The sequence below is a fragment of the Gopherus flavomarginatus genome, chromosome 18, assembly GCF_025201925.1.
Source record: "Gopherus flavomarginatus isolate rGopFla2 chromosome 18, rGopFla2.mat.asm, whole genome shotgun sequence".
NCBI classification, from domain to species: domain Eukaryota; kingdom Metazoa; phylum Chordata; order Testudines; family Testudinidae; genus Gopherus; species Gopherus flavomarginatus.
Window position 1 is genome coordinate 2,881,042 of NC_066634.1, and position 13,636 is coordinate 2,894,677.

At 87.5% G+C, this 13,636-nt stretch overlaps 1 protein-coding gene across 1 annotated transcript; it reads right to left on the reverse strand.

The window, feature by feature from the left end:
• Nucleotides 1-3,400: 3,400 nt before the first annotated feature.
• Nucleotides 3,401-4,414, reverse strand: LOC127036784 (basic proline-rich protein-like; the record flags this gene model as incomplete). Its single annotated transcript, XM_050928002.1, has 1 exon — nt 3,401-4,414. A coding segment is annotated over one exon (1,014 nt), but the record flags the coding sequence as incomplete, so codon positions are not given.
• Between the last annotated feature and the right edge of the window lie 9,222 nt (nt 4,415-13,636).

Sequence of the window (13,636 nt, forward strand, 5' to 3'; positions counted from 1 at the left end):
GGGGGGGGGGGGGGGGGGGGGGGGGGGGGGGGGGGGGGGGGGGGGGGGGGGGGGGGGGGGGGGGGGGGGGGGGGGGGGGGGGGGGGGGGGGGGGGGGGGGGGGGGGGGGGGGGGGGGGGGGGGGGGGGGGGGGGGGGGGGGGGGGGGGGGGGGGGGGGGGGGGGGGGGGGGGGGGGGGGGGGGGGGGGGGGGGGGGGGGGGGGGGGGGGGGGGGGGGGGGGGGGGGGGGGGGGGGGGGGGGTGGGGGGGGGGGGGGGGGGGGGGGGGGGGGGGGGGGGGGGGGGGGGGGGGGGGGGGGGGGGGGGGGGGGGGGGGGGGGGGGGGGGGGGGGGGGGGGGGGGGGGGGGGGGGGGGGGGGGGGGGGGGGGGGGGGGGGGGGGGGGGGGGGGGGGGGGGGGGGGGGGGGGGGGGGGGGGGGGGGGGGGGGGGGGGGGGGGGGGGGGGGGGGGGGGGGGGGGGGGGGGGGGGGGGGGGGGGGGGGGGGGGGGGGGGGGGGGGGGGGGGGGGGGGGGGGGGGGGGGGGGGGGGGGGGGGGGGGGGGGGGGGGGGGGGGGGGGGGGGGTGGGGGGGGGGGGGGGGGGGGGGGGGGGGGGGGGGGGGGGGGGGGGGGGGGGGGGGGGGGGGGGGGGGGGGGGGGGGGGGGGGGGGGGGGGGGGGGGGGGGGGGGGGGGGGGGGGGGGGGGGGGGGGGGGGGGGGGGGGGGGGGGGGGGGGGGGGGGGGGGGGGGGGGGGGGGGGGGGGGGGGGGGGGGGGGGGGGGGGGGGGGGGGGGGGGGGGGGGGGGGGGGGGGGGGGGGGGGGGGGGGGGGGGGGGGGGGGGGGGGGGGGGGGGGGGGGGGGGGGGGGGGGGGGGGGGGGGGGGGGGGGGGGGGGGGGGGGGGGGGGGGGGGGGGGGGGGGGGGGGGGGGGGGGGGGGGGGGGGGGGGGGGGGGGGGGGGGGGGGGGGGGGGGGGGGGGGGGGGGGGGGGGGGGGGGGGGGGGGGGGGGGGGGGGGGGGGGGGGGGGGGGGGGGGGGGGGGGGGGGGGGGGGGGGTGGGGGGGGGGGGGGGGGGGGGGGGGGGGGGGGGGGGGGGGGGGGGGGGGGGGGGGGGGGGGGGGGGGGGGGGGGGGGGGGGGGGGGGGGGGGGGGGGGGGGGGGGGGGGGGGGGGGGGGGGGGGGGGGGGGGGGGGGGGGGGGGGGGGGGGGGGGGGGGGGGGGGGGGGGGGGGGGGGGGGGGGGGGGGGGGGGGGGGGGGGGGGGGGGGGGGGGGGGGGGGGGGGGGGGGGGGGGGGGGGGGGGGGGGGGGGGGGGGGGGGGGGGGGGGGGGGGGGGGGGGGGGGGGGGGGGGGGGGGGGGGGGGGGGGGGGGGGGGGGGGGGGGGGGGGGGGGGGGGGGGGGGGGGGGGGGGGGGGGGGGGGGGGGGGGGGGGGGGGGGGGGGGGGGGGGGGGGGGGGGGGGGGGGGGGGGGGGGGGGGGGGGGGGGGGGGGGGGGGGGGGGGGGGGGGGGGGGGGGGGGGGGGGGGGGGGGGGGGGGGTGGGGGGGGGGGGGGGGGGGGGGGGGGGGGGGGGGGGGGGGGGGGGGGGGGGGGGGGGGGGGGGGGGGGGGGGGGGGGGGGGGGGGGGGGGGGGGGGGGGGGGGGGGGGGGGGGGGGGGGGGGGGGGGGGGGGGGGGGGGGGGGGGGGGGGGGGGGGGGGGGGGGGGGGGGGGGGGGGGGTGGGGGGGGGGGGGGGGGGGGGGGGGGGGGGGGGGGGGGGGGGGGGGGGGGGGGGGGGGGGGGGGGGGGGGGGGGGGGGGGGGGGGGGGGGGGGGGGGGGGTGGGGGGGGGGGGGGGGGGGGGGGGGGGGGGGGGGGGGGGGGGGGGGGGGGGGGGGGGGGGGGGGGGGGGGGGGGGGGGGGGGGGGGGGGGGGGGGGGGGGGGGGGGGGGGGGGGGGGGGGGGCGGGGGGGGGGGGGGGGGGGGGGGGGGGGGGGGGGGGGGGTGGGGGGGGGGGGGGGGGGGGGGGGGGGGGGGGGGGGGGGGGGGGGGGGGGGGGGGGGGGGGGGGGGGGGGGGGGGGGGGGGGGGGGGGGGGGGGGGGGGGGGGGGGGGGGGGGGGGGGGGGGGGGGGGGGGGGGGGGGGGGGGGGGGGGGGGGGGGGGGGGGGGGGGGGGGGGGGGGGGGGGGGGGGGGGGGGGGGGGGGGGGGGGGGGGGGGGGGGGGGGGGGGGGGGGGGGGGGGGGGGGGGGGGGGGGGGGGGGGGGGGGGGGGGGGGGGGGGGGGGGGGGGGGGGGGGGGGGGGGGGGGGGGGGGGGGGGGGGGGGGGGGGGGGGGGGGGGGGGGGGGGGGGGGGGGGGGGGGGGGGGGGGGGGGGGGGGGGGGGGGGGGGGGGGGGGGGGGGGGGGGGGGGGGGGGGGGGGGGGGGGGGGGGGGGGGGGGGGGGGGGGGGGGGGGGGGGGGGGGGGGGGGGGGGGGGGGGGGGGGGGGGGGGGGGGGGGGGGGGGGGGGGGGGGGGGGGGGGGGGGGGGGGGGGGGGGGGGGGGGGGGGGGGGGGGGGGGGGGGGGGGGGGGGGGGGGGGGGGGGGGGGGGGGGGGGGGGGGGGGGGGGGGGGGGGGGGGGGGGGGGGGGGGGGGGGGGGGGGTGGGGGGGGGGGGGGGGGGGGGGGGGGGGGGGGGGGGGGGGGGGGGGGGGGGGGGGGGGGGGTGGGGGGGGGGGGGGGGGGGGGGGGGGGGGGGGGGGGGGGGGGGGGGGGGGGGGGGGGGGGGGGGGGGGGGGGGGGGGGGGGGGGGGGGGGGGGGGGGGGGGGGGGGGGGGGGGGGGGGGGGGGGGGGGGGGGGGGGGGGGGGGGGGGGGGGGGGGGGGGGGGGGGGGGGGGGGGGGGGTGGGGGGGGGGGGGGGGGGGGGGGGGGGGGGGGGGGGGGGGGGGGGGGGGGGGGGGGGGGGGGGGGGGGGGGGGGGGGGGGGGGGGGGGGGGGGGGGGGGGGGTGGGGGGGGGGGGGGGGGGGGGGGGGGGGGGGGGGGGGGGGGGGGGGGGGGGGGGGGGGGGGGGGGGGGGGGGGGGGGGGGGGGGGGGGGGGGGGGGGGGGGGGGGGGGGGGGGGGGGGGGGGGGGGGGGGGGGGGGGGGGGGGGGGGGGGGGGGGGGGGGGGGGGGGGGGGGGGGGGGGGGGGGGGGGGGGGGGGGGGGGGGGGGGGGGGGGGGGGGGGGGGGGGGGGGGGGGGGGGGGGGGGGGGGGGGGGGGGGGGGGGGGGGGGGGGGGGGGGGGGGGGGGGGGGGGGGGGGGGGGGGGGGGGGGGGGGGGGGGGGGGGGGGGGGGGGGGGGGGGGGGGGGGGGGGGGGGGGGGGGGGGGGGGGGGGGGGGGGGGGGGGGGGGGGGGGGGGGGGGGGGGGGGGGGGGGGGGGGGGGGGGGGGGGGGGGGGGGGGGGGGGGGGGGGGGGGGGGGGGTGGGGGGGGGGGGGGGGGGGGGGGGGGGGGGGGGGGGGGGGGGGGGGGGGGGGGGGGGGGGGGGGGGGGGGGGGGGGGGGGGGGGGGGGGGGGGGGGGGGGGGGGGGGGGGGGGGGGGGGGGGGGGGGGGGGGGGGGGGGGGGGGGGGGGGGGGGGGGGGGGGGGGGGGGGGGGGGGGGGGGGGGGGGGGGGGGGGGGGGGGGGGGGGGGGGGGGGGGGGGGGGGGGGGGGGGGGGGGGGGGGGGGGGGGGGGGGGGGGGGGGGGGGGGGGGGGGGGGGGGGGGGGGGGGGGGGGGGGGGGGGGGGGGGGGGGGGGGGGGGGGGGGGGGGGGGGGGGGGGGGGGGGGGGGGTGGGGGGGGGGGGGGGGGGGGGGGGGGGGGGGGGGGGGGGGGGGGGGGGGGGGGGGGGGGGGGGGGGGGGGGGGGGGGTGGGGGGGGGGGGGGGGGGGGGGGGGGGGGGGGGGGGGGGGGGGGGGGGGGGGGGGGGGGGGGGGGGGGGGGGGGGGGGGGGGGGGGGGGGGGGGGGGGGGGGGGGGGGGGGGGGGGGGGGGGGGGGGTGGGGGGGGGGGGGGGGGGGGGGGGGGGGGGGGGGGGGGGGGGGGGGGGGGGGGGGGGGGGGGGGGGGGGGGGGGGGGGGGGGGGTGGGGGGGGGGGGGGGGGGGGGGGGGGGGGGGGGGGGGGGGGGGGGGGGGGGGGGGGGGGGGGGGGGGGGGGGGGGGGGGGGGGGGGGGGGGGGGGGGGGGGGGGGGGGGGGGGGGGGGGGGGGGGGGGGGGGGGGGGGGGGGGGGGGGGGGGGGGGGGGGGGGGGGGGGGGGGGGGGGGGGGGGGGGGGGGGGGGGGGGGGGGGGGGGGGGGGGGGGGGCGGGGGGTGGGGGGGGGGGGGGGGGGGGGGGGGGGGGGGGGGGGGGGGGGGGGGGGGGGGGGGGGGGGGGGGGGGGGGGGGGGGGGGGGGGGGGGGGGGGGGGGGGGGGGGGGGGGGGGGGGGGGGGGGGGGGGGGGGGGGGGGGGGGGGGGGGGGGGGGGGGGGGGGGGGGGGGGGGGGGGGGGGGGGTGGGGGGGGGGGGGGGGGGGGGGGGGGGGGGGGGGGGGGGGGGGGGGGGGGGGGGGGGGGGGGGGGGGGGGGGGGGGGGGGGGTGGGGGGGGGGGGGGGGGGGGGGGGGGGGGGGGGGGGGGGGGGGGGGGGGGGGGGGGGGGGGGGGGGGGGGGGGGGGGGGGGGGGGGGGGGGGGGGGGGGGGGGGGGGGGGGGGGGGGGGGGGGGGGGGGGGGGGGGGGGGGGGGGGGGGGGGGGGGGGGGGGGGGGGGGGGGGGGGGGGGGGGGGGGGGGGGGGGGGGGGGGGGGGGGGGGGGGGGGGGGGGGGGGGGGGGGGGGGGGGGGGGGGGGGGGGGGGGGGGGGGGGGGGGGGGGGGGGGGGGGGGGGGGGGGGTGGGGGGGGGGGGGGGGGGGGGGGGGGGGGGGGGGGGGGGGGGGGGGGGGGGGGGGGGGGGGGGGGGGGGGGGGGGGGGGGGGGGGGGGGGGGGGGGGGGGGTGGGGGGGGGGGGGGGGGGGGGGGGGGGGGGGGGGGGGGGGGGGGGGGGGGGGGGGGGGGGGGGGGGGGGGGGGGGGGGGGGGGGGGGGGGGGGGGGGGGGGGGGGGGGGGGGGGGGGGGGGGGGGGGGGGGGGGGGGGGGGGGGGGGGGGGGGGGGGGGGGTGGGGGGGGGGGGGGGGGGGGGGGGGGGGGGGGGGGGGGGGGGGGGGGGGGGGGGGGGGGGGGGGGGGGGGGGGGGGGGGGGGGGGGGGGGGGGGGGGGGGGGGGGGGGGGGGTGGGGGGGGGGGGGGGGGGGGGGGGGGGGGGGGGGGGGGGGGGGGGGGGGGGGGGGGGGGGGGGGGGGGGGGGGGGGGGGGGGGGGGGTGGGGGGGGGGGGGGGGGGGGGGGGGGGGGGGGGGGGGGGGGGGGGGGGGGGGGGGGGGGGGGGGGGGGGGGGGGGGGGGGGGGGGGGGGGGGGGGGGGGGGGGGGGGGGGGGGGGGGGGGGGGGGGGGGGGGGGGGGGGGGGGGGGGGGGGGGGGGGGGGGGGGGGGGGGGGGGGGGGGGGTGGGGGGGGGGGGGGGGGGGGGGGGGGGGGGGGGGGGGGGGGGGGGGGGGGGGGGGGGGGGGGGGGGGGGGGGGGGGGGGGGGGGGGGGGGGGGGGGGGGGGGGGGGGGGGGGGGGGGGGGGGGTGGGGGGGGGGGGGGGGGTGGGGGGGGGGGGGGGGGGGGGGGGGGGGGGGGGGGGGGGGGGGGGGGGGGGGGGGGGGGGGGGGGGGGGGGGGGGGGGGGGGGGGGGGGGGGGGGGGGGGGGGGGGGGGGGGGGGGGGGGGGGGGGGGGGGGGGGGGGGGTGGGGGGGGGGGGGGGGGGGGGGGGGGGGGGGGGGGGGGGGGGGGGGGGGGGGGGGGGGGGGGGTGGGGGGGGGGGGGGGGGGGGGGGGGGGGGGGGGGGGGGGGGGGGGGGGGGGGGGGGGGGGGGGGGGGGGGGGGGGGGGGGGGGGGGGGGGGGGGGGGGGGGGGGGGGGGGGGGGGGGGGGGGGGGGGGGGGTGGGGGGGGGGGGGGGGGGGGGGGGTGGGGGGGGGGGGGGGGGGGGGGGGGGGGGGGGGGGGGGGGGGGGGGGGGGTGGGGGGGGGGGGGGGGGGGGGGGGGGGGGGGGGGGGGGGGGGGGGGGGGGGGGGGGGGGGGGGGGGGGGGGGGGGGGGTGGGGGGGGGGGGGGGGGGGGGGGGGGGGGGGGGGGGGGGGGGGGGGGGGGGGGGGGGGGGGGGGGGGGGTGGGGGGGGGGGGGGGGGGGGGGGGGGGGGGGGTGGGGGGGGGGGGGGGGGGGGGGGGGGGGGGGGGGGGGGGGGGGGGGGGGGGGGGGGGGGTGGGGGGGGGGGGGGGGGGGGGGGGGGGGGGGTGGGGGGGGGGGGGGGGGGGGGGGGGGGGGGGGGGGGGGGGGGGGGGGGGGGGGGGGGGGGGGGGGGGGGGGGGGGGGGGGGGGGGGGGGGGGGGGGGGGGGGTGGGGGGGGGGGGGGGGGGGGGGGGGGGGGGGGGGGGGGGTGGGGGGGGGGGGGGGGGGGGGGGGGGGGGGGGGGGGGGGGGGGGGGGGGGGGGGGGGGGGGGGGGGGGGGGGGGGGGGGGGGGGGGGGGGGGGGGGGGGGGGGGGGGGGGGGGGGGGTGGGGGGGGGGGGGGGGGGGGGGGGGGGGGGGGGGGGTGGGGGGGGGGGGGGGGGGGGGGGGGGGGGGGGGGGGGGGGGGGTGGGGGGGGGGGGGGGGGGGGGGGGGGGGGGGGGGGGGGGGGGGGGGGGGGGGGGGGGGGGGGGGGGGGGGGGGGGGGGGGGGGGGGGGGGGGGGGGGGGGGGGGGGGGGGGGGGGTGGGGGGGGGGGGGGGGGGGGGGGGGGGGGGGGGGGGGGGGGGGGGGGGGGGGGGGGGGGGGGGGGGGGGGGGGGGGGGGGTGGGGGGGGGGGGGGGGGGGGGGGGGGGGGGGGGGGGGGGGGGGGGGGGGGGGGGGGGGGGGGGGGGGGGGGGGTGGGGGGGGGGGGGGGGGGGGTGGGGGGGGGGGGGGGGGGGGGGGGGGGGGGGGGGGGGGGGGGGGGGGGGGGGGGGGGGGGGGGGGGGGGGGGGGGGGGGGGGGTGGGGGGGGGGGGGGGGGGGGGGGGGGGGGGGGGGGGGGGGGGGGGGGGGGGGGGGGGGGGGGGGGGGGGGGGGGGGGGGGGGGGGGGGGGGGGGGGGGGGGGGGGGGGGGGGGGGGGGGGGTGGGGGGGGGGGGGGGGGGGGGGGGGGGGGGGGGGGGGGGGGGGGGGGGGGGGGGGGGTGGGGGGGGGGGGGGGGGGGGGGGGGGGGGGGGGGGGGGGGGGGGGGGGGGGGGGGGGGGGGGGGGGGGGGGGGGGGGGGGGGGGGGGGGGTGGGGGGGGGGGGGGGGGGGGGGGGGGGGGGGGGGGGGGGGGGGGGGGGGGGGGGGGGGGGGTGGGGGGGGGGGGGGGGGGGGGTGGGGGGGGGGGGGGGGGGGGGGGGGGGGGGTGGGGGGGGGGGGGGGGGGGGGGGGGGGGGGGGGGGGGGGGGGGGGGGGGGGGGGGGGGGGGGGGGGGGGGGGGGGGGGGGGGGGGTGGGGGGGGGGGGGGGGGGGGGGGGGGGGGGGGGGGGGGGGGGGGGGGTGGGGGGGGGGGGGGGGGGGGGGGGGGGGGGGGGGGGGGGGGGGGGGGGGGGGGGGTGGGGGGGGGGGGGGGGGGGGGGGGGGGGGGGGGGGGGGGGGGGTGGGGGGGGGGGGGGGGGGGGGGGGGGGGGGGGGGGGGGGGGGGGGGGGGGGGGGGGGGGGGGGGGGGGGGGGGGGGGGGGGGGGGGGGGGGGGGGGTGGGGGGGGGGGGGGGGGGGGGGGGGGGGGGTGGGGGGGGGGGGGGGGGGGGGGGGGGGGGGGGGGGGGGGGGGGGGGGGGGGGGGGGGGGGGGGGGGGTGGGGGGGGGGGGGGGGGGGGGGGGGGGGGGGGTGGGGGGGGGGGGGGGGGGGGGGGGGGGGGGGGGGGGGGGGGGGGGGGGGGGGGGGGGGGGGGGGGGGGGGGGGGGGGGGGGGGGGGGGGGGGGGGGGGGGGGGGGGGGGGGGGGGGGGGGGGGGGGGGGGGGGGGGGGGGGGGGGGGGGGGGGGGGGGGGGGGGGGGGGGGGGGGGGGGGGGGGGGGGGGGGGGGGGGGGGGGGGGGGGGGGGGGGGGGGGGGGGGGGGGGGTGGGGGGGGGGGGGGGGGGGGGGGGGGGGGGGGGGGTGGGGGGGGGGGGGGGGGGGGGGGGGGGGGGGGGGGGGGGGGGGGGGGGGGGGGGGGGGGGGGGGGGGGGGGGGGGGGTGGGGGGGGGGGGGGGGGGGGGGGGGGGGGGGGGGGGGGGGGGGGGGTGGGGGGGGGGGGGGGGGGGGGGGGGGGGGGGGGGGGGGGGGGGGGGGGGGGGGGGGGGGGGGGGGGGGGTGGGGGGGGGGGGGGGGGGGGGGGGGGGGGGGGGGGGGGGGGGGGGGGGGGGGGGGTGGGGGGGGGGGGGGGGGGGGGGGTGGGGGGGGGGGGGGGGGGGGGGGGGGGGGGGGGGGGGGGGGGGGGGGGGGGGGGGGGGGGGGGGGGGGGGGGGGGGGGGGGGGGGGGGGGGGGGGGGGGGGGGGGTGGGGGGGGGGGGGGGGGGGGGGGGGGGGGGGGGGGGGGGGGGGGGGGGGGGGGGGGGGGGGGGGGGGGGGGGGGGGGGGGGTGGGGGGGGGGGGGGGGGGGGGGGGGGGGGGGGGGGGGGGGGGTGGGGGGGGGGGGGGGGGGGGGGGGGGGGGGGGGGGGGGGGGGGGGGGGGGGGGGGGGGGGGGGGGGGGGGGGGGGGGGGGGGGGGTGGGGGGGGGGGGGGGGGGGGGGGGGGGGGGGGGGGGGGGGGGGGGGGGGTGGGGGGGGGGGGGGGGGGGGGGGGGGGGGGGGGGGGGGGGGGGGGGGGGGGTGGGGGGGGGGGGGGGGGGGGGGGGGGGGGGGGGGGGGGGGGGGGGGGGGGGGGGGGGGGGGGGGGGGGGGGGTGGGGGGGGGGGGGGGGGGGGGGGGGGGGGGGGGGGGGGGGGGGGGGGGGGGGTGGGGGGGGGGGGGGGGGGGGGGGTGGGGGGGGGGGGGGGGGGGGGGGGGGGGGGGGGGGGGGGGGGGGGGGGGGGGGGGGGGGGGGGGGGGGGGGGGGGGGGGGGGGGGGGGGGGGGGGGGGGGGGGGGGGTGGGGGGGGGGGGGGGGGGGGGGGGGGGGGGGGGGGGGGGGGGGGTGGGGGGGGGGGGGGGGGGGGGGGGGGGGGGGGGGGGGGGGGGGGGGGGGGGGGGGGGGGGGGGGGGGGGGGGGGGGGGGGGGGGGGGGGGGGGGGGGGGGGGGGGGGTGGGGGGGGGGGGGGGGGGGGGGGGGGGGGGGGGGGGGGGGGGGGGGGTGGGGGGGGGGGGGGGGGGGGGGGGGGGGGGGGGGGGGGGGGGGGGGGGGGGGGGGGGGGGGGGGGGGGGGGGGGGGGGGGGGGGGGGGGGGGGGGGGGGTGGGGGGGGGGGGGGGGGGGGGGGGGGGGGGGGGGGGGGGGGGGGGGGGGGGGGGGGGGGGGGGGGGGGGGGGGGGGGGGGGGGGGGGGGGGGGGGGGGGGGGGGGGGGGGGGGGGGGGGGGGGGGGGTGGGGGGGGGGGGGGGTGGGGGGGGGGGGGGGGGGGGGGGGGGGGGGGGGGGGGGAGCCCGGACTCCCGGGTTCTCTGCCCGGCTCTGGAAGGGGAGGGGGGGTCTAGTGGTTAGAGTGTGGTGGGCTGGGAGCCAGGACTCCTGGGTTCATTCTGTCCCATTTCCCCATAGCAGGGAGGCTGTAGGAGTCACGGGGTGATGCTGCCAGATGAATTCCAGAGATTCTTTCCCTGAGAGAGGGGGAGACGCCGCCCTGTTCTGGGAACCTGCCCCCAGGGATCATCGGGGAGTGGCTGGAAACCTCACAGCTCAGGGGACCCGGTGCGGGCGGGGTGGGGGTGTTGGTGTCTCCAGGACGGCGGCTGCAGGGAGTTAACTCTGCCGGTGCCCCTCACTCCCGACCTGCAACCCCCTGCTAGTCCAGCCATGGGCTCCCCCCAGCTCTGCCGGTGCCCCTCACTCCCGACCCGCAGCCCCTGCTAGTCCAGCCCTGGGCTCCCCCCAGCTCTGCGGTGTCCCTCACTCCCGACCTGCAACCCCTGCTAGCCCAGCCCTGGGCTCCCCCTAGCTCTGCTGGTGCCCCTCACTCCCGACCCGCAGCCCCTGCTAGTCCAGCCCTGGGCTCCCCCCAGCTCTGCGGTGTCCCTCACTCCCGACCTGCAACCCCTGCTAGCCCAGCCCTGGGCTCCCCCTAGCTCTGCTGGTGCCCCTCACTCCCGACCCGCAGCCCCTGCTAGCCCAGCCCTGGGTACCTGCCCCCACCCCGGTGCCCCTCACTCCTTCCCATCTGAGCTACCCCTCGGTTTTTAGGAACCCGTCTGCGGCAGAGGGTTTGTGGTCCGTGTGTGTTTTGTGGTCAGGGGCGCCCTCGCGTGGCCGCGTGTGGGACGGTCCCGATGCGCCTGCAGACAGACCAGGCTCGGGCCGGGGTCTGCTGCTGCCTGGCCCCCCAGAGGGGAAAGTCCAGGAGGGGTGGGGGCTAGTTGAGGAACACCCCCCCTTGCTAAATGGTTACGGGGTGAAGCCTGGGCCCGTGGGAAGGGGCGGTTCGAGGAAAGCAGGATCGGGCCCAGAGCAGCTGGCGGGCCACAGACACAAGCTCCCTGCGAGCCCGGAGGGACGTAGATGTGAGCTCTGTCTGCAGAGGATCCCGGCAGCGAGAGAATCTGCTTTAACGCCTTACACCACGGACAGCGGAGTCAGATTTGCTGAAGAGCATAAGGGGTCCCTACTGGAACAGAACAGCCTGGAGCCTGCACCCCGACCCCCTCCCATGCCCCAACCCCCTGCCTCAGCCCTGATCCCCCTCCTGCCCTCCAACCCCTCAGTGCCAGCCCAGAGCCCCCTCCTGCATCCCCAACCCCTCAGTGCCGGCCCAGAGCCCCCTCCTGCATCCCCAACCCCTCAGTGCCGGCCCAGAGCCCCCTCCTGCAGCCCCAACCCCTCATCCCCAGAGCCCGCACCCCCAGCTGGACCCTCACCCCCCTCCTGTGCCCCAACCCCCTGCCTCAGCCCTGATCCCCCTCCCACCCTCCAACCCCTCAGTGCCAGCCCAGAGCCCCCTCCTGCACCCCCAACCCCTCATCCCCAGAGCCCGCACCCCCAGCTGGACCCTTACTCCCCTCCCATGCCCCAACCCCCTGCCTCAGCCCTGATCCCCCTCCCACCCTCCAACCCCTCAGTGCCGGCCCAGAGCCCCCTCCTGCACTCCCAACCCCTCATCTCCAGCCCTACCCTAGAGCCCGCACCCCCAGCTGGACCCTCACCCCCCTCACACACCCCAACCCCCTGCCTCAGCCCTGATCCCCCTCCCGCCCTCCAAGCCCACAGTGCTGGCCCAGAGCCCCCTCCTGCACCCCCAACCCCTCATCCCCAGCCCCACCCCAGAGCCTGCATCCCCAGCTGGACCCCTCACCCCCTGCCCATGCCCCAACCTCCTGCCTCAGCCCTGATCCCTCTCCTGCCCTCGAACCCCTCAGTGCCATTCCAGAGCCCCCTCCTGCACCCCCAACCCCTCATCTCCAGCCCCACCCCAGAGCCCGCAGCCCCACCTGGACCCTCACCTCCTTCCCACACCCCAACCCCCTGCCTCAGCCCTGATCCCCCTCCTGCCCTCCAACCCCACAGTGCTGGCCCAGAGCCCCCTCCTGCAACCCGTCATCTCCAGCCCTACCCCAGGGCCCACACCCCTAGCTGGACCCTCACCCCCTTCCCACACCCCAAGCCCCAATTTCGTGAGGCCCTTGAGCCAAAAAGTTTCCCTCTCCCTGTTTTATGGACCTAAACCAGCACTCCCGGTTTGTCAAACTGGTTTGTAGGTTTAAGATAAATTGGTTTTGTTTTGGTTTGAAATAATCCCACTAAAAATCCACTGGGGTCTTTCATTCCAAGTTGCAAAACTGCCAGACCCAGGTAATGCTTGGGATTTAGCATTTAACCCTTAGGGTATCTCAATGCTTTATAACGGTCAATGTCTTTTTAAAGACCAAAGTGGTGGCTGCAGCAGGGCAGTGGAACCCACGAGAATGGGGAGAGATTCTGGATCTCCCTCCCCTTTTTTCAGTAACAAAATAGCAGATAAGAGCTGTCGTAAAAGAAAAAGAAATTAAAAGGAAAGACACTGTCCCTCTGGAGCAGCAGCAGGGGTGAGGCGCACACAGAAAAAACAGTGTTAGAAACCCTGAGCTGGAGGTGGGGCCATGAGAAATCTGTGAGCACAGAAGAAACAGTTGCCCCGGATGTCAAAACGGATCTGGCTACTATAATGTTTCAAACTAATATAATGCACGGCTACAGCCCAGGGACCGAGCAGCCAGGCAGCAGTTCTGCAGAAAAGGACCTGGGGTTACAGTGGACGAGAAGCTGGATATGAGTCAGCAGGTTGCCCTCGTTGCCAAGAAGGCTAACAACATTTTGGGCTGTAGAAGTAGGGGCATTGCCAGCAGATCGAGGGACGTGATCATTCCCCTCTATTGGACATTGGTGAGGCCTCAGCTGGATACTGTGTCCAGTTTTGGGCCCTACACTACAAGGAGGATGTGGAAAAATTGGAGAGAGTCCAGCGGAGGGCAACGAAATGATCAGAGGGCTGGAGCACATGACGGAGGAGAGGCTGAGGGAACTGGGCCTGTTTAGTCTGCAGAAGAGAAGAGTGAGGGGGGATTTGATGGCTGCTTTCAACCCCCTGAAAGGGGGTTTCCAAAGAGGCTGGAGCTAGGCTGTTCTCAGTGGTGGCAGATGACAGAACAAGGAGCAATGGTCTCATGTTGCAGTGGGGGAGGTCTAGGTTGGATATTAGGAAACACTATTTCACGAGGAGGGTGGTGACGCACTGGAATGGGTTACCTAGGGAGGTGGAGGAATCTCCATCCTTAGAGGTTTTTAAGGCCTGGCCTAACAAAGCCCTGGCTGGGAGGATTTAGTTGGGGTTGGTCCTGCTTTGAGCCGGGGGTGGGAGTAGATACCTCCTGAGGTCCCTTCCAGCCCTGAGATTCTCTGAGTCTCGGAGAAGTTAAACTGTGGCAGGAAGGTGCATTTTCTCCAGGCTGTGTGCAGTGCGTATCGGCGAAGGGGTAAAAGAAATGCGAACCAAACATGCGACTTAATTCGAATCCAAAGGGATCCACCGTGGGCTGGGTTTTCGTTCTCAGCTCGCTGGGCGTTTTGGAAGCAGGAGGTGAAATCAGAGCTTGGGTGGAAGTTGCTTGTGTCCCTTTGAAGTGTGTGTGTGGGGCTGTGAGGGGTGTGTGTGTGCATGGGTGTGTGTGTGTGTGTGTGTGTGCGTGGGCATGGGGCTGTGGCTATGTGTGGCTGTGAGGGTGTGTGTGTGGCTGTGGCTGTGGCTGTGTGTGTGCACATGGGTGTATGTGGCTGTGAGGAGTGTGTGTGAGGTGCGTGTGTGTGTGTGTGTGTGTGTGCGTGTGTGTGTGGCTGTGAGGGTGTGTGTGTGTGAATGGAAGCATATGCTGATTTTCATGCTTAAATTGTACCCTCAAGAACCGTGGTGTGTTGCCTTCTCCCCTTTAAAAAGATCCTGGGTGCTTCTTATAAGTATAACAACTGGGATGCCTACGTTCCACCAATCATGTCCCTGTGGCACCTATGTTCCACCAATCAC